The sequence below is a fragment of the Doryrhamphus excisus genome, linkage group LG21 (genome assembly GCF_037039965.1).
Source record: "Doryrhamphus excisus strain RoL-2023G ecotype Guam linkage group LG21, RoL_Dexc_Guam_v1.1, whole genome shotgun sequence".
NCBI lineage: Eukaryota > Metazoa > Chordata > Actinopteri > Syngnathiformes > Syngnathidae > Doryrhamphus > Doryrhamphus excisus.
This window is the reverse complement of record NC_136377.1, coordinates 11,538,168-11,558,447: the sequence shown is the minus strand read 5'-3', so window position 1 is coordinate 11,558,447 and position 20,280 is coordinate 11,538,168. Positions and strand designations below refer to the sequence as shown.

At 40.1% G+C, this 20,280-nt stretch overlaps 3 protein-coding genes across 3 annotated transcripts in view; 1 reads left to right on the top strand and 2 right to left on the bottom strand.

Moving 5' to 3' along the window:
• Positions 1-20,280, top strand: part of LOC131138741 (cationic amino acid transporter 2) — a 108,417-nt gene that overhangs the window by 64,932 nt on the left and 23,205 nt on the right. Inside the window, exons 3-4 of the mRNA XM_078787597.1 lie at positions 19,693-19,874; positions 20,124-20,253. Coding sequence (XP_078643723.1) covers positions 20,165-20,253 — 89 coding nt within the window. The 5' untranslated portion in view covers positions 19,693-19,874; positions 20,124-20,164. The remainder of the gene's footprint in view (positions 1-19,692; positions 19,875-20,123; positions 20,254-20,280) is intronic.
• b4galt4 (UDP-Gal:betaGlcNAc beta 1,4- galactosyltransferase, polypeptide 4) lies at positions 1,344-7,830 on the bottom strand. Its single transcript, XM_058087953.2, has 7 exons — positions 7,516-7,830; positions 5,537-5,953; positions 3,822-4,054; positions 3,547-3,734; positions 2,968-3,090; positions 2,798-2,902; positions 1,344-2,727 (listed from the first exon to the last, which is right to left on the bottom strand). Exons 2-7 carry the CDS (start codon positions 5,796-5,798, stop codon positions 2,592-2,594), a joined length of 1,047 nt encoding a protein of 348 aa, XP_057943936.2. The 5' UTR covers positions 5,799-5,953; positions 7,516-7,830; the 3' UTR covers positions 1,344-2,591.
• On the bottom strand, positions 9,166-17,982 carry casr (calcium-sensing receptor). Its single transcript, XM_058087938.2, has 6 exons — positions 17,864-17,982; positions 16,005-16,311; positions 12,990-13,829; positions 12,689-12,910; positions 10,497-10,620; positions 9,166-10,424 (listed from the first exon to the last, which is right to left on the bottom strand). The coding sequence occupies exons 1-6, from the start codon at positions 17,965-17,967 to the stop codon at positions 9,289-9,291; spliced, it is 2,733 nt and encodes a 910-aa protein (XP_057943921.2). The 5' UTR covers positions 17,968-17,982; the 3' UTR covers positions 9,166-9,288.

The window sequence follows — 20,280 nt, the reverse complement described above, 5'->3', positions numbered from 1 at the left end:
AAAACTGCATTTTGTGTTCAGTTTTGTAGACATTGACTAATATTGAAATTTGTTTCATGGTCTGGAACATTTAAGTGTGACAAACATGCACAAAATATAAGAAATCAGGAAGGGGGCAAACAGTTTCACACCACTTTTGATGTATAAATGAGTACTTATTGTAATCCTATTTTAGCACAGATGGAACTTGTGATTATTGTCAAGCTGGTGTATATTATGTTTGAATATGCCGTCGTCGTGCCGCCTCCACACATTGTCTTGCATGGTGTGCATGTATTGAAATCTGAAGTCTATAAGGCAGTAGTATATGTAGTATACATGTATATATGTAGTATATGGCAGCAGCTAGGTAATGAACAAGTTTTATTTATGTCTTCAATGGCTTATTTTGTCTGATTCTATCGACTACATGGACTACTATGAATTTAAATGTGACTAAATTGGTGTTATTTCATGTGTGGAGTGCTCTAATAATGTTGAAAACTGTGTTTAGAAGATTGTAAACATGTTTCTTTGCCTTAACTCCATTCATAAAGAAGAACTAGAACTCCTACTAAATTCACCAGTCGTGGTCGGATCCGCAACCAATTAACCACAATGATTTCTGTAGTATTTCCTTTAAGATACTGTATAAAATGGTAGCTGAAAAGTGATGTACCCAGTATTGTGACATACTGTATGTCCAAATAGACGATTTCTATATGTGCTCATAGACCACATAACAGAAAACAATACAATAGCACTTTGTGAAACAACATGGTACCAACAGAGGTTGTTTTATAAAGTGCATGTGCTTGTTTGTGTGTCACATGTGAGCTTGATGACCGGGCTTGGCCTCTGGAAGACAAAGCTTCTTTCTGCACCATAGGAAGAGGACATGACATCATTCTGTCCATACAAAGCTTCAGACATCCCGCTCTTTCTTTGCACCGTTTAAAAAAAAAAAAAAAGTTGCAGAGAGGTCACTGGAAGCGAATAACAAGCAGTCTTAGTTTTATAGCTTTACTGGATACAAAATGTGCAGTGAAACTTAACAATATATACCCAATCTATCCAGGTGGTTATCAGTATGTCAAAACAAAGTATTGTAACTTTTCCTGGAGGCGCGTGCATGTACCTCATATACAGATAAAAAATAAGTAAATATATTGTTGACTAAATTGGAAAGACTTTTCTGACAGAGTTCCTGCATTGTATCGATTGTTTGTGACTGATGACGAAATGCTCACGTTACAGAACGAACAACCTTGTGAATAGTGCCCCCGAGTGGCCAAGAGCAGACACTGCAATCCATAAATAGACTTTTCATAAACTCCCAATAGAAGACAACACTTAAAACCATGTCACAATAAGAACATAATAGTTTATTAGATTAGATTAATTTACTTTCTAGTCATGAAATGTATCATATTCAGTCTTAATGTCTTCTCCCATCAACCATCCCAAAATAATACACCCACCGATGACATTCTCAAATTCAAAATAAAACAGCAAAATCAGTCTTCCCGGATTGGCAATGCATCCGGAATGATCAGGAAGTGTCATTCAAAGGTTTGATGGTGATAACATAAACCAATATGCGCACCTCAAAATGCGTGCAGTTTTGTCTACATACCGAGTAACAGGTTATTTTGATTGGTCACATTATAAGGTAAATAATAATAATCCACCACCCAAGTCAAATATATAAGGCCCTGTATAAATATAGTAACAAAGTCGTATTCTGTCTTATTTTACTTTAAAAACAAGTCCTTACCAAGAAGAGGAGGTCAAGTAACATGACTATTTTTAATGAGGTGATTGGAGGAAGGTTTTACAGAATCCACCAAATCCTACAAGGTCACTTGCTTTATCACAGGCAGTGTTTTGGAACTTGTTTGCCCATCTGAGGTTCACTATTAGAAGTAAATACAGTAGTAGTATACAATATTACTGCACATACAGTAGGAAACGTTACTCAGTTCTAAGTTTCCACTGAGTACTTGTGTTGTCGCGCTACTTTTAGTGAACTTAGGCTCAATCAGTGTCAGTCTACAAATAATATCAAGAGTGCTCAACTTCATGCAACTTGATTAAGTCCAAACATGAATTTGATCTCGGCTAAGCGGTTCAGTCACTCCTCAAAAGACATTTTGTCACAGATATGTTGAAATGTGTCTCATGACAAAGTATAATATGTAGATATCATGTGGAAAAAGTGCAAATGAGCTTTGCTGAATGGAAAAAAAGGCTAAAAAAAAACCAAAACAAATCACATTCAATGCTTAATAATCTAACAGTACTGCGTCTATAATTGGGCACTTTTACGTCACACAAATGTGTGGAAATGTTGTACAACACAGCCAGGGGTGCCACCAGGAATTCTGTCACCACATGTCTATTTTTGGGGAGACCCTGTCAGTCGGGGGCTCTTGGAATTGTCCAGATTCGCCCCCCTCTCCCCAAACACAGCTGAGGTTTTGCATTACCATACAAGACAAAGAAGTGATCAGCATAAACTTTCACATTGCAGCAAGTGTGCATGTATTGTCTTACACACTACACGGTTGTAGTTTTTTTCTGTTTACCAATTTGATTTGAGATTTGAAACCTCAGCTCTGTGGCTTCCCAATGTCCACGGTCACATTGACATACAGCGGCGGCCTCTCCACTAACAAGGTCTTATACGAGCAGCTATTGAGTCCATCCTTTTTCCATACCATAGGTGTTCGTCCTAAAAGCTTCATCCTGGAAGCGGAAAGGGGGTGGAAAAAAATCATTAAGGAAACATTTTCCCAATTTAAAAAAATGTACCAACCTATCTTTGTTGACTTCATTGCCGCTGTCCCGTTTGTGAAATACCATTGTGTAGCGGGCAATGTCAGCAGGCGGCCGCACAATCTTCATTTTTTGGAGTTCCACCCTACCAGTAAACATCGTACAGTACGGTTAAATGGCCGCTACCAAAAGTTCCTGTTTGTGTTTTACCTGGTGCAGAGGTCGTCGTCTTCTCCTCCCCAACCCCAGTAGCCGTTTGAAAAGCCATTGACTTGATGGAACTGCTCTCTGCTCATGGCTGTTACGCCTCCAAAGTAGCCTTTGTAGCGCAGCCTTGGGGAAGAAATATATTCCTTTGAGGCCACAAGTATTTAAAGAAAACATTGTTTGGCCTTCTATCCACATGAAACTGTGACTTGGTCACCATATTTGAAAACCAGCACTTGTATGACATTACAATGTGCATTAGAGCCTTTTCTGTTTGTTTTATTCACCTCTAATTCAGGATTGACTTCCAATTAGATTTACAGTTGTTATGGCCTTCAGGTCTTTTTTGGTTGCAGTTAGCTGATTAGGTGATAGACAATCGTGTTTATCATGAGAAAACTCACAGCCCACAGTCAACCCATTGGAAATTGCAGGATAGAACACTCTAAGTCACGGTGAATGCTAAATTCATCACACGGCAACTTAACACTAAGAAATATACACATATAAGTGTTTAGCACAAGCAAAATGGGTCCTACAGAATTCACAAATGTTGTACAGGAATCTTTGCCATGTACTTACTTGTATCCTGTGGAATTGCGCCCAACCACCAGGTGCTTGGGTTGAGTATCGCAGATATAGAGATTGTGGTCGTTTTCAGGAACCAAGTCCACATCATGGAAAATGAAACAGTCCCATTTGTAGTCCTTAAGTGCCTCTAAGTAACCCACGTTGAGTAATTTGGCACGGTTAAAAGTGGCATCACCAGCCTTTTCAAAACAGCAGGAACATTCATGTAAGAGGATGTTGGTTTTGAATGACAGCAATACCATCGTGTACGCGGTGTGGATGAGTACCTGCTGGATGACATAAACTGCATAATGGAGTTGCTGCCTCTGCAGGAAGGGGTGCAGGTGGTGCAGCAGGTAGAGGAGGTGACGCTCTCGATTGCGATGGGGAATAAGGATGGCCACGCTGTGCCTGGCCGTGCAGTATGAAGGTTCAAACTGACCTTGAGCCACTTGCTTGTTTTCAGCCTCCACGTCCTTCAGTGTCAGGGAGGGCTCAAAGTTCAGCTTCAGTGCTCCTTCTACGGAATTAAAAAAAAATGTATAGTAGTCAATCAATGATGTTTTAATTAATTTACATTACGTTCACTTTTTTTTTGTCAAGTTAAGAGTTTTTACTCTGTGCAACATTTCATTGTCCATGCAAATCTAAACAAATCCAGTATCTGCTGGTGTCCAGGAACAGGCTGTCTGTGAAAACTCTGAGGTGGTGAACTTTTAAATGTTATATCACTGTCTTGACTTGTATAGTATTGCACATAACAAGCTAGTTTGTATTGTACTGTATCCTTCAGGGAAATCGAGTGTCCAAACAAAGCATCCTATGCGGTTGCTTAAATAGTCCACCATGAGGCTAAAGAAAGATTAATTGGCTTTACAGGATTTCCTATTGAAAAAATAACCTCAGTTTTCATAGAACCTTTTAGAAAGAATTGATATTGATTTTTGCTATTTGTAATTATTATATTTATCCTACTACTTTGGGATCGTCCCATTAGGGGTGGCCACTGTGGATCCATCTTGCCCTGTCCTTTGTATCTTCCACTGTCAGACCTGCGTCCTCCCCAACTGCATCCTTGAAACCCCTTTTTCCTTCTTATCCTCCCTGGCAGCTCCATCTGAGGCATTTTTGTAGCCACAATCCCTCCTTCTCACATGACCAAACCATCTCAGTCTGGTCTTAACATCCACTGATCTGCTCCTTTCTAATGCCAGTCCGTGTGCCTAACACAGGGGTGGGCAAACTACGGCCCGGGGGCCACATCCGGCCCGCCAAGTGTTTGAATACGACCCGCCCAATCTTTCCAAAGTATTTCATTTAAACTCAACATACAAACTGGCATCATGGCCTGAGCCAACCTTTTGATGGTTTTATCAATTTCGTTTTTTGACATGGTCTGTTGTTTACAAAGTGTTCCTGAAAAAAGGGACACAAGCACATAATAATAATAATAACAATAATAATTATTATTATTATATTTATAATAATAATAATACTAATATATTATATTATAATAGTCTAATAATAATAATTATTATTATTATTAGATTATTATAATTATTATTATTATTAGATTATTATAATTATTATTAGAACTATTATGATTATTATAATTATTATATTAATGTTAATTATTCTATTAATTATATATAATATTATTGTTATATTTGCATATTTTACATAATAATAATATAATTATTATTTTAATTTTATTGTAATTATTATAATATTTTATTATTTTTAAAATATGTAAATATGAATATAAAATAATAAATAATAATAGCAGATTGCATGACAATTTTACAGATACAATAATACCAGGTGGACTGTTACGTGTAAAATATATAGTCTGCCCCCCCCCCCCCCATAAATTTTGTCATATCAATGCGGCCCGCGAGTCAAAAAGTTTGCCCACCCCTGGCCTAACAGGTTTGTGTACAGTGGGCAGAGGTGTTCATTTTAAACACAACAAACACCACAGCGACTGTGGATCTTCACTCACGTAGCAGCGGCGACTCCCGAGGACACTCCTGTACTGGTGTTGGAGTAATTGCTTTATCTGCCACTGATGTCCACGAGTGCACCGTATCGTGCGTGCTCTCCCCTTTAACAAGAATTTGCGGTGCCGCTGAGGAGACGGGAACAGATTTGACCGTTTCTCCTGAAAACATTGCGATCCATGCCAGCACAGACAAGCAGAGGAGCAGCAGGAAAAAGTACTTCCCCCTGCGCAACATCTTGCACGCAGATGTACAGATGCCCATGGTGGTGTGATGACCTCACGACTGTTCTAGCTCTTATTGTTTGGATGGAGCGGTCATCCTGCGATGATGAAGCATGCTGCTGCTTTACAGATGGTACAACCACCTTCCATGGCTGAAGCTTGGTGCTGCACTCTGAGCTTGACGGAACACGTCAACTGTCAGAGAAAGATGACATGTTGAGAGTTAGTACAGATAACAAACACCTTTGTAAACATATATCTGAACCCTGGACTGGTCCCTATCACTCATACCAGAGGCCCCATTACTGGAATCACGGACACCAGCGACACAGTGACCCCAACACTGGTTGAACCAGTGGAACCAGTTTAGGTCAGTCCTGATTGTGCCAACAAAGCTGTCCATGTCTGTGTTTTAATTATTACTGCCCGCTTAAACCAACATTGACATACATGGTCAACATAAAATTTACATCAAAAATAGGTCTCTGTGTGTCAACGTGTTACATCATTAATTTCATTATTATCGCTCAACTGTGTAAAACGGCTACAAATGACTGTTAAGCGCAGGGTTGTCCAAAATACGGCCCGTCTAAAAAGTAAAAGTAAACATTAAATTAAATTACATTTTATACAGGAAGTGAATACACATCTGTCTCAACACCTGGGCGTGTTGGTTCTATAGCAGATTTAACAGGGTGAGTGAACCCTCCTGTCAGTCATTCAGCTTCTTTGTCCCAGTGAGAACGCGCAGTACACACACAGTACATTTATACTATATAGTAGTACAGTATATAATAATTTGCAGGAAACCTATTGTCCAGCAGGCATACTACATTTTTTTGCGAGCCATCGGACACGTAGGACAAAATGACCACAGCAGCTCTATTAAATAAGATTATGAAGTATACAAAAACAGGAAAACTAACAAAAAAAAATCCCAATCTCATGTCAAACCATGGTAATATTTGGTTTCTGTTATGTTAAGTGACTCAGCCACTCCCAGGATCGTCAACATAAAAGGTTCCACTGTAGTTTGTAGTAATCTGGAGGTATTATCTCGTTTCATCCACATTAGGAATGCTCTGTCCAGTGCTGTTCTGCACCAATGCAAACTACAGCCATCAACCACGGACACATAAAGTGGCCGTGTAACTAAAAACCGGCTATTATGATCCATACTCAGTTTTTGTACTGGATGTCCTTCAGTGTCAACCACGCCCTCAACAACAAAACTGCACAGTACAGTAACAAAGAATAATAGAAAAAGTAGCACTTAATACTTATTAGGGTGAGGAAATGTTTCATTTTCTAACAGTTCACAGCCATTAGTGACACTACAAAATGGACATCTTGAATAGAAGTGTAGTAAAGTGAACATTAGTTTCCTATCACATTGCAGGTGACCTATTATATTGCTCACGTATTCATTTACTGTATATTCATTGCTTAGTACGTGCCCTTCTCCAAATGAATAATTAATTCTGCATAAAACACATGCATCAAAATGGAACTGGCTATTGTGAGTTACACTAAAGCGAATAGGGTAGTATGAAAATGTGTTGACAATATGATACATTTACTTACTCGTTAGCAACCACACACACGTGACTAAATTAATGTATAGACAACAGCCTACTAGTCTTTTGGCCACTGTTGAGCTAGCACTGATTATAGCTTCAGGCAACATCACAACGTGAATACTATTTCATATCCATTATATCATTATATGTAAAAATGTGAGTGATAGGACACAGCACCTTTCACGACACGTCCTTCTCCTCCCGGATGCTCTCCATGTTTACATACTGTACAAGAAGTCCTCGATCAAACTGGCCATCCAAGCTCAGTAGCTTTGCCTTACATGGGCTATCTCAGTAGTTCGCTAACGTTAGCCGACCAACGGAGACGGAAGCTTTTAAAAGTCGTTACAAAAAGTGCATCGCGCATCATAAACGCCCCGATAAGCCCGATCCCTGCTACATTTTAGAATATTTTTTGTGTCACTTTGGTTGAAAAGATGTAATTTCCCATTTCCCAGGCAGCGGCTGTAAGTGAACCTACATACATTCACTTCCGGTAGGAAGGCTTCATAATAAAACCAAATAGCATAAAAGTGTTATGTTTTAACTGTGCCGTATCAGATTACATCCATATATTGATATAAAATGTAATTACCTGACAAGCCAAAACGGTATGTTCAACTTTGTAGTAGCTATTCCGGAGAATTTTATATTTTGCCTAATTTTGTTTTGAAAACCTCAATAGTTAGGAAGTACAGTAACTGCGTTTTTTCCGATGTATTATTTTCAAAATAAAACGCAAAAGTAATTTTAGCATGTGTTGGAATTTCATTCTATTATTCTATTATATATTAAGCTCTTAATTAATAACAAGGACTGACATGAATTAAATGTCTTTAAACGTCTGCTTCCACACAACAGATCAGATGTGGACACCATGCTGGTCTCTACTGGACATCCACATGTGTAGAGGCTCTTTATACAGCTGCTTCTCAGCCTCTTTTAGGTCAACTATGACCCTGACAGTCCCAGCGTGTCACCCTTACAAAACATTTCAGTCTCTTTTTGCACGACAATAAATAAAGCTTCAGCAAAAGTTTTTTTTTTTTAGACCGCGACATGATTCATACAGTAAAATGATAGAATTGTTCTATACATGATGCTTAATATTTTGAATTAACTTCAAATTTTGTGTTAATACAAGTAACTACTAACATGAATACAAAGGAATTGACACAGCCATATAATTCAAACCTGTGTCATTGTACTGTAATAATTTGTTTCACCCAAAACAAACAAGCTTCTCGGGTAAGTCACACAGGAAATGATCCACGTTTGCTTTCTGGCTTTAAACAAATAGTGCCATCCGTAAAGGTGCTCCTACTGCATGTGTGTTTACGTCACAGCCGCTTACTGTAGGCCCATAGTCTGAATAGCATTTACACGTGAGAAACATCTGCACTGTTTGCTTTGGTCACATACTCGACATAAGCAAATAAAGAGTGATGTGCAAAAATAAAACAAGAAACACTCCAAATTCACAAATTCTCTTCAGACTTTGGCAACATCACTGTTATAATGGACATTTTTATTGAAATATTGGTAGAACATCATTTTTTCAGGGCTTCCCAAGTTCCCTTTGCTATGACAACAAATTACAGCTAGACCTCAGCTAACTATTGATATTTTCTTCACATTTTCTCTATTAAACTAGAAAATAGTTATTAGTGTCAGTTGGATATCTTGTCATTTTTTTGGAGTGAAAATCCTCCATCATAACGTTATGGTGCATTTAATTTAATGTGTACAGTATTATAGCAGGCAAATTAAAAAATAAAGTGTCCATAAGTGTTCCCGAGACAGATTATGGACATCCCTATGTAATCATAAACAAATGTGAATACAAAATATGTATGAATATCGTGTCAAATATTACATTAGTTCAAACAAGCACATTAGAGATGATGACATTACTTAAAGTCCAAGGTAAAATATGTAAAAGTTCGACTATCAAATCAAAGAACTCCTCCTGGATTCCTCAAAGCTCAAAGACAACATGACTGTCCCGCTGCCAAAGCTCACCCTCGGCTTGTGCCTCCCAGAAGGTGTCTCGCCGCCATCACCATTTGTCTTGAGGCTGATGGAGGACGACGGGGAAGAGGCGGATGATCCCCCGATGCTGCCGGACTTTTTCGTGGACACCGTGCCATGTTTGAGCGTGGCTTTGGCGGCCACCTTGAAGGCGTGGGCCGCCGTGCTGCACCTGACTTCCTCGATGGTGTTCCTGGAGGGCTTGAGGATGATAATGTATACCTTGTTGAAAAAGATACAGGCCAGCACGCCAAAGCTGGATGCCAGAATTGCGATGACTTCCACTGCTGAAACAAACTTGCCGTAAGTGCTGAAGTAGGCGGGGATGAAGGAGATCCAAACGATGAAGAATATAAGCATGCTAAAAGTGATGAACTTGGCTTCTGTGAAGTTTTCTGGAAGTTTACGGGATTTAAATGCAAAGAAGAAGCAGATAGCCGCCAGGACGCAGGTGTAGCCAATGAGAAAGGCAAGAGCCATCTCAGAGCCCTCGTTGCAAGTGATGAAAATGATCTCGTCGATGTCATGGTTCATATAACTGGAAGGGGGGGCGTTGTAAAGCCACACCACACATATCATGACCTGGACAAAGGTGAAGAGAAACACCAGGAGGAACTGCAGGTTCAACCCCCACCATTTACGCTGGAAACTTGTCGGGATTTTGGCCTCAAACACCAAAAGCACTCTGTTGGTTTTGACAAGGACACAAGAAATGCAAAGTACAAAACTGATGCCAAAAGCTGGCTGACGCAAACGGCACATCCAATCGTGTGGCTCTCCGATGAAGATGAGCGAGCTGGAGAAGCAACAAATGAGCGAGAAGAGCAGCAAGTAAGACAGTTCTCGGTTTGTGGCCTTCACTATGGGCGTGTTGCGGAATTTAACAAACACTCCCATTACAAAAACTGTCAATATGACACCCAGTACTGCACATATGGTCAAAGCTATTCCGAATGGTTCAGTCCAGGAGAGGAACTCAATTTCCTTTAAGAAGCAGAAGGTGTGATTACCACTGGACCAGGAGTTATTGGGACACTTAGTGCAAATACTGGCATCTGTGTGAACAATAAGATGACTATTAGAACAACATTTTTATGACACATCCAACGTCATCGGCTGTAACGTACCTTTGTGGTTACTGTACTCTCCATCCGAGCACTCGGTGCACTCAAAGCAGCACATGGGCATACTGTCTATGATGCCCTTTCTGGTGCCAGGTTCACAGTCCTCACTGCAGTTGGAGAAGGGCACCTGGACAAAGTATGACATCAGAGAAAGCAAGGCCCCATCCTGAACATATTACAGTCGTATGAAAATTATTTCCAAAAAATAGTTTTTGTACACTGTCATCTATTCCGGCTACTTGGTGATGGTGTCATTACATGAGCGTCGCCGCCATCTTGTTTACATATACAGTAAAGTCTCGTTATATCGATATCGGTTATAACGAATTACTACTTATTACGATACTATTTTCATTTCCCGGCAAATTTCTAGTCTTTTATGATATAATTAGTTCCGTTAGTACGATACACGGTTATTATGATAATCCGGTTACTACGATGCCCTTTTCATCTCCCGCCAGCCAATTTGGTCTGCTTATATCGATATAAAAGCAGCTTAAATCAATCTTTGCTTAAGGATTTCAATACCAAAAAAGAACACGGCAAACGGCTGCTTCCAGTCAACTTTATTTTTCACACTTCCACCACCAGAGTGCAGCACACACACCGATTCCCGCACTTCCTGGTTCACAGGTCATGCTCAACCCGCCCCACATAGCTGGCCAAACACATGCCTGCAACAGAAGAACCAACTGACATAGCATACACACCTATTCCAACGAAGACACAAGTGTACAAATACATGTATTTAATTGTGTTGTATTCAGATATCTTTTTATCGCTTGCAATAATCACTGTTTTTCATATGTACATGCTGGCGTTCGTGGTTTCTCTCGTGTGTATAGATTCTATACAGGCATGTGTTTGGCCAGCTATGTGGGGCGGGTTGAGCATGACCTGTGAACCAGGAAGTGCGGGAATCGGTGTGTGTGCTGCGCTCTGGTGGTGGAAGTGTGAAAAATAAAGTTGACTGGAAGCAGCCATTCGCCGTGTTCTATACTATAGAACAATGTCGAGTGCATTATTGCCCACTTTTAATGCAGTTCGGCGCAGGATCGGATATATGGATAGTCCGGTTATATCGGTATTTTTTCCGACTCCCGAGAATATCGATATAACGAGACTTTACTATATATGTCCCAAAGCAGTGAAAGATGCGAGTGTCGCAGCCATCTTCACCACATACACAACAATGGACAGGCGACAGCATGCAGTGATACAACACAAGAGAGAAAGTAACACAACAGGATTGTGAGATCCGATTTTTTTGGTTTGAGATGTTGGTTTGAGAAGCTAAACTCTTTACTCAAGTAACCACAGTAACTAACCAGAATTACGTTTCCTCATTACCAACCAGATCAATCCGACCAGAACTAACTTAGTAATGTTACCAAGTCACCAGTGATGCACTACACTGCCGATGGGGATGTTATACATCCATCCATCTATTTTCTGTACCACTCATCCTCACTAGGGTTGTGGGCATGCTGGAGCTGGAGGCGGGGTACACCCTGGACTGGTCGCCAGCCAATCACAGGGCACATATAGACAAACAACCATTCACACTCACATTCATACCTATGGACAATTTGGAGTCACCAATTAACCTAGCATGTTTTTGGAATGTGGGAGGAAACCGGAGTACCCGGAGAAAACCCATGCACACACGGGGAGAACATGCAAACTGGAGCCTGGATGTCATACAACTTTATGTAAAAAAAAAACAAAAAACCCAAAAAAGTATCACTTCACAAAAGTGAGAGTCAACTGTAAATAGTTCCCTCTGGCACTACAAAGGGCCCATTCATCATTCATTCATTCACTTTCCATAGCCGGATCAAGTAACAGGAGGTGCTGGAGCCTACCCAGCTGACTTAGACTGAAAGTAGACACCCATGACAAGTTATCAATCACAGGCTTTGAGCCCATAAAGAGATTGTGTAGAAATGTTCTTTAAATGTTGCTCTCATCAAGGTTCTTTAGGTGTTTCAAGGTGTTTTTAGCTATGAAAGGCACCATAGTCATTTGTACCACACCCTGTCACTGAGGCGAAGCTAAACACTGCAGTTATTTGCTTGGTTAATCCACTGAAGTGGTATGATGTCACATTGTTTACTTAGATGATGTTACCATTCCTGTCCTACCGTAGAAACACATTACTGTACCATGAAAAGCTGAACTTGTACTACATGTACCTCGGAACTGTGTCCATTCCACAGAATCTTTGTCTTGTCAATGAGCAGCTTGGCTCCCCTCTTTGAGTGCATATTGTAGTATCCCACCTCCTCAAACAGCACAGACCCATCCTCTGCAGACCTGTGCCAGTTTATGATGGTGTAGTTTGCTGAACCCTCATCAAAATGCCTCTTGCCACCCATACTCTTGGTGTAGTTTAGATGTCTCAGCTGCTTTAGTACCTGTGTAGCACAAACACTCATTTGGATTCCAGTTCAAAGTATTTATCAGCTTTGGTTGTAGATAAAATGTAAGATTTACCTGCCATGCTTCAATTTTCTTGAGATCTGCACAGGACTTGTTTGCAAAAAGACCATGTCCAGGTGTACAGGTGAGGATGTCTTGCAGGGCCTGTGCGATGGCGTAAACCGCACCATAGACATTGTAGGAGATACGAAGATGCGTGTAGTCCAGATATGGAGTCTCGACACTAGTGATGTCCTCCTCACCGGTACACAAAGGCCTAAAACCTGTGCTGCCATTGTCACTTTCATGGAGTCGAGGGCTGTCTTCCAAATAACAGTTGAATGTTTCCTCCCAAAACTCCCTGATAAATTCATTTTGATTGTCTTTCTTTGGGTGGACATGTTGGAGGAACTCTTTAAATCCAGGGATGTGTCCTGCCTTTAAAGCAAAACCAACAGTCCCCGCTACAACATCGAGATACTCGGGTTTAGCAATGAGAGATGAGCTCACCCAAGCTTCACTGGCGATCCAAGTACGATCTGTGATGTTTCTTCTGACCATCTCTTTGATTAAAGGCTCCATATCTGGACCACTGGCAAACACCACAATGACTTTGGCGCTGGAGTTCTCAATCCTGTCAGCCAATGCTTGAATTTCATGGTCCTCCATGTACTGAGAGATGAGTTCATTGAGGTGAATACAGATGTCCCTCTCCTCCATCTCTTTCTCAAACTTCTCTATACCGGGCCGACCGTAGTCATCATCAGAGGCCACTGCGATGACCCAGTTCCACTGGAAATACTCGATCACATCGGCCATTGCTGTGGCCTGGTAAACATCTGAGGGAATGGTTCTCATGAAGGACTTGTACTGGTTCTTGTTACTCAGTAGTCGACTCGATGAGGCGTAGCTGATCTGAAACATAATACATAGACCCACATTTTCCTATTGTTATTAAGTTGCGACAAAAGATGCTTAATAACGGCTTTCTTATCGATATTCGATGCCCTGGTATTGTCCAGCACTTCATTACCAATACCGATATGAATTAAATCTGTTATTGGAAGGAGCTGCTTGGTCAAACTAACAAAGAAACTGTAATGCCGCTGGAGGCATTTCACATATAACAATTTTGAAAAGTGCTAGCATGCTAATTGCTAGCACGTTAGCATGTAAGATAATTTACTCATGTCTAAAGGCAAATACACACATGGCACTACGCAGGGAGGTTGGCACTTTCGGTACTTGAGGTTATCTTGCTAGGTGCTAGCATGGCCACCATTAGCATGTTAGCATTTTAGCTAATTTACTCATATCTAAAGGCAAATACATACATGGCATTATGCAGGGAGGTTATAAAACAGCCTTGGCACTTTCGGTACTTGAGGTTATCTTGCTAGGTGCTAGCATGGCAACCATTAGCATGTTAGCATTTTAGCTAATTTACTCATATCTAAAGGCAAATACGCACATGGCATTATGCAGGGAGGTTATAGCACAGCCTTGGCACTTTCGGTACTTGAGGTTATCTTGCTAGGTGCTAGCATGACAACCATTAGCATGTTAGCATTTTAGCTAATTTACTCATATCTAAAGGCAAATACACACATGGCATTATGCAGGGAGGTTATAGGACAGCCTTGGCACTTTCGGTACTTGAGGTTATCTTGCTAGGTGCTAGCATGGCAACCATTAGCATGTTAGCATTTTAGCTAATTTACTCATATCTAAAGGCAAATACATACATGGCATTATGCAGGGAGGTTATAAAACAGCCTTGGCACTTTCGGTACTTGAGGTTATCTTGCTAGGTGCTAGCATGGCAACCATTAGCATGTTAGCATTTTAGCTAATTTACTCATATCTAAAGGCAAATACACACATGGCATTATGCAGGGAGGTTATAGCACAGCCTTGGCACTTTCGGTACTTGAGGTTATCTTGCTAGGTGCTAGCATGACAACCATTAGCATGTTAGCATTATAGCTAATTTACTCATGTCTAAGGGCAAATGCACACATGGTATGACGTAGGGACACTATGGGACCGCGTTAACACTTTGGGACTACCATGCTAACTTTTAGCATTTTGAGTTTTTATGCATATCTAAATGAAAATACCCTCAGCAAGTCATATATAAAATATAATAACATGTTCTACCATCTATCAACAAGCAAGACAGGTTAGACCTAACAAATTCACAAATAAGAATCCAATTAAATAATGCTAGCAACCATACAGTTTTGAAAGATGCACATTTGTATGTGGCACAACTCTCCATATAAGAACAAAGTAAAGTGCAAAGTATGAAATGCTGGACTAATACAATCAATTCAGCACTGCTCCGGTCTCTTCTTACTTTACAGTATGTACGCTAGCTCCGTGGGACTCAGTGTGCTTCTTCCTGAAGTGTCATAAATAGATTAGAAATATTAAAAGGCCGCCTTACTTCCCCCTGGCAGCCCTTTACAGTCATTGTAGATTATATATCTAGGTGTATTACAAATGCCGTGACCAGAGCTAGTAAGGTTGTTGCCTCATTTTCCATACCAATATTGACATCCTGAGTTGCAACCCATCATTATTATAATTTTAAATGGCATGTGTAAACTTTTAAAGCATGAACACACACAATTACACTCATGATGAAAATTGGATGAATTTACATTTTGCACTGTTGGATCTTTAGTAGGTTCTAAGTAGAGCAAATGCAAAAAGAAGAAATGGGAGTGAGACAAAATAATTTTGAGTAAGCAATTTTAAAAATGTGGATGTCATGTAATATTCTGTTCACCTTCCCAGCTCTACTTAGAACCTCCTTAAGATACAACAGTGCAAAATGTAAATACGTGCAAAGTTCATTTCAGAGATGGAAAATATTCAGATGTCAGCTGTATACAGTATTAAATATTTTTTATCTGATAATTTATCACAACCCACCAGTTGAGAATCACATCATTGAAAATGGCAGATAAAAAAAATACAAACTTATTCTTGACTTAGATAACATAAAAACAAACTCGCCTTCAATTATTTTCAAATACGCTTCATAGCTGAATAAAGTGTACAGTCAGGATATCCTTTACTTACCTGAGGAATATAAAAAAGGCCCAGTAGGTTGGCCACCGCTGTGGAAACTGCGGACCCGGCAGCTCCTACGACAGCAATGGTGGCTGGGATGTGATCCGTGCAGTTGCAAAATTCATCCAAATTCAGGGAATCGATCTTATTTTGTGCCACAAAACTGAGAGTAGCTTCCAGCGCTTTTGACACCGTGTTGCACGTGTCAAAGATCCTGTATCCCAAGGTGATGTTGGGTAGGAGAATGCTGCTGTTGTTGATCTCATCGATTGCAAAAATCATGGCCTGGAGCCAGCGAAACCCACGGAAATTAAACCTGGGATGCAACATAACACGGATTAAGAAAACACTAACAACATCGAGCTCAATGTACAGTGGACCCTCGATTTTCGAACGCTCCAGTTTTCTATGGCTCAGTTTTCGATTAACATTTTCAGATTTTTGGTCATCATACAATAGTCTGTTTGCCCTGTACTGTATCATGCTGTGGATTCCAGAGCCCAAAGCACTCCATGTGTTGATGACTTGAGTGTGACTGCTAAATAACTCACCATGGGGCCAAAAAAAAATCCTGCATTTGATACAGCAGGTGAGAAACACTATTCAATTCAAGAAGGAACTCATCTCAAAGTATGAAGATGGCAAAGATGGCGTCCCTCCAAGCCTTCTAAATTTTGATTTCATTTAATTTAATATCATTATTTCATTCATTCATTCATTTTCTACCGCTTTGTCCTCACGAGGGTCGCGGGGGTGCTGGAGCCTATCCCAGCTGTCCCCGGGCAAGAGGCGGGGTACACCCTGGACTGGTCGCCAGCCAATGACAGGGCACATATAGACAAACAACCATTCACACTCACATTCATAATATAATTATTTAATAATTATAATTCATTCATTCATTTTCTATCGCTTTTCCTCACGAGGGTCGCGGGGGGTGCTGGAGCCTATCCCAGCTGTCTTCGGGCGAGAGGCGGGGTACACCCTGGACTGGTCGGACAGCCAATCACAGGGCACATTTAGACAAACAACCATTCACACTCACATTCATTCATTCATTTTCTACCGCTTTTTCCTCACAAGGGTCACGGGGGTTGCTGGAGCCTATCCCAGCTGTCTTCGGGCGAGAGGCGGGGTACACCCTGGACTGGTCGGACAGCCAATCACAGGGCACATATAGACAAACAACCATTCACACTCACATTCATACCTATGGACAATTTGGAGTCGCCAATTAACCTAGCATGTTTTTGGAATGTGGGAGGAAACTGGAGTACCCGGAGAAAACCCACGCATGCACGGGGAGAACATGCAAACTCCACACAGAGATGGCAGAGGGTGGGAATTGAACCCTGGTCTCCTAGCTGTGAGGTCTGCGCGCTAACCACTAGACCGCCGTGCCGCCCACACTCACATTCATAATATAATTATTTAATAATTATCATTCATTCATTCATTTTCTATCGCTTTTCCTCACGAGGGTCGCGGGGGTGCTGGAGCCTATCCCAGCTGTCCCCCGGGCGAGAGGCGGGGTACACCCTGGACTGGTCGCCAGCCAATCACAGGGCACATATAGACAAACAACCATTCACACTCACATTCATAATATAATTATTTAATAATTATAATTATTTAATATAATAATTTTTTCATTGGTTTGTGAATGTATAAAGCTTCTCTATAATTGTGATCATATTTTTCGGATCACTTCAATCACTTTTTGTATATATTGGTTTTTTCCAGACCTTTTGGAACTAATTATGAAAACCGAGGTCCCATTGTGCTTGTTGGGCATTTTATTATGTACACGTTAAATCTAAATGCTTCAAAAAGGGACATTACTGTCCTTGCAAAAGCTGATAGGTCACCTGACACATTGTGTAGACTCGGGCCGTGCTGCCAGGTCTTGGTCTTTGGATGCAACACCAAAGTGAATGGGGAAGAGTCCTCCTAACAAGATATCACCCGTCATCTGCGCTCGTTGCTGGGGTCCGTAGGTGGAAATGACACAGGCGGAGCCAAAGAGCAGCAGACAGCAGAGAACAAATAACATCTTTTCTACCAGAAATGAATCTTATTTAGCCGACGTTTATCTCTGCTCATCGATCTTGCTGTGTTGCTGTGTGACGTTCATGTTCACAGTGCGGAGAGAATATCTGAATGTTGGAAGAAACACAAATGTTGTGATGAAGGGAACGCGGTAAGAGAGGAGTCACACTCCAATGAGCCTCTTGCCGTGGCCATTGAATCCAGTCACCGTGGAGAACAGCCTAAAGCAGCCTGCTTGCATCTCGCTCGCTAATACTGCTGGAAAAATGCTGGGGCAGAGGCGTGGTAATGAAGTAACTGCTGCCATATTCTCACCTCTTTACCCTCAGAATTGCACTTTGCCTCTCCTTTATTCACAGTCTCATATCCAATCATGGACTATATCCTTTTTGCTTATTCCCAGACACCAAAAAGCTACAGTAGTACATCGTATCAGTACATATAAATGAATGATAATCAATAAATCAGCAACCCATTTTGCACTTGGTACCTTCACTTTCAGAATATACAGTATATTATACACTCTACACCAGGGGTGGGCAAACTACGGCCCGGGGGCCACATCCGGCCCGCCAAGTGTTTGAATACGGCCCGCCCAATCTTTCCAAAGTATTTCATTTAAACTCAACATACAACCTGGCATCATGGCCTGAGCCAACCTTTTGATGGTTTTATCAATTTCGTTTTTTGACATGGTCTGTTGTTTACAAAGTGCTCCTGAAAAAAGGGACACAAGCACATAATAATAATAATAATAATAATAATAATTAGTATTATTATTAGATTATTATAATATTATTAGAACTATTATGATTATTATAATTATTATATTAATTTTAATTATTATATTAATTATATATAATATTATTGTTATATTTGCATATTTTACATAATAATAATATAATAATTATTATTTAAATTTCATTGTAATTATAATATTTCATTATTTTTAAAATATTTAAATATAAATATAAAATAATAAATAATAATAGCAGATTGCATGACAATTTTACAGATACAATAATACCAGGTGGACTGTTACGTGTAAAATATATAGTCTGCCCCCCCCCCTGTAAATTTTGTCACACACACATATGTTTACTTCAACTTCTTCTCTTCATTGAATCTACATTCACTCTATTCAACAGCAAAACATAAATAACTTCACCTTTTTGCACTTTCAAGAAAAAAAACTCATTACTAAAAATGTGAAAATTATGTGGAAGTTGACAAAATTTGTTTTTTTATGCAACAAGTGTCACATATTTTCTTGTATAATAAAAAAATTACTTACCGCATCAAGTCCTTCTGCTCACTATATCTACTCTATATTCATACTGCAAATTTAAAAAATTTAAAAAGCAAGTGGTTTGAAGGTGTTTAACCAAAATATCCTGAGTGCAGAATGACTTGAGTGGACAATTACTTTCTCAGCTCTCTTGGTCCTGATGAATCATTAACGAGGAGAAGGCCTGTCCATTTCCTTCAGCTAATAAAGGCTACTCACCCTAAAATCTTTTCCTGAAAGCGTGTGAAGGTTTTAGTCAAGTACTAAATAATACAACAGATTAGATTGGATTTGTATTTTTATTTTTGCTAATTGGCTTTACATTGGATATGATGTGCATGTTTATGTGCTGATCTACAGGACAGAACCCTAGAAGCTGTGGATTGCACCATTAGGTTCCTCAAACAGTCCCCCTTCTGCTCTGATGAACTACACCTCAATCTGTTGCTGAGCACACGTCTCGACTCCAAACTATTTCACTTTACAACTTATTGACTCCTTTGTGTCCCCACGCTGATGCTGCATCCTCAATAGAACATCCTGTACGTATGACGAGATGTAAGAAAGGGTTACTTAGCATGGTGTTGACCTTTTTCACAGTTTTTTTCACGTAAAATGTCTTTTCTGATCAAACAACCTAATGTTTGACAGTTCCTCAGACTAATCGTCTGCACACAAAGACAAGACACACCCCAAATTACCATCGGCTACCAGTAATGTTATGAAATGACTGTCGCTCACTGTCTTCAATCCATTCATCTTTCATGCTCTGTTTTTTTTTTCTCCACCAGAAATGGCACGTACGTTTGAAATGTAACATAATGCATCAAAAATGCAGAGTTGTGAAGAGTCCACACGGAATGGATGTATTCTCACAGAAAGTGTGGTGGTACTCACATGCTGCAGGACACTGCTGGAAAGGTAAGGGACTCCTTGTCTTCATAAAAG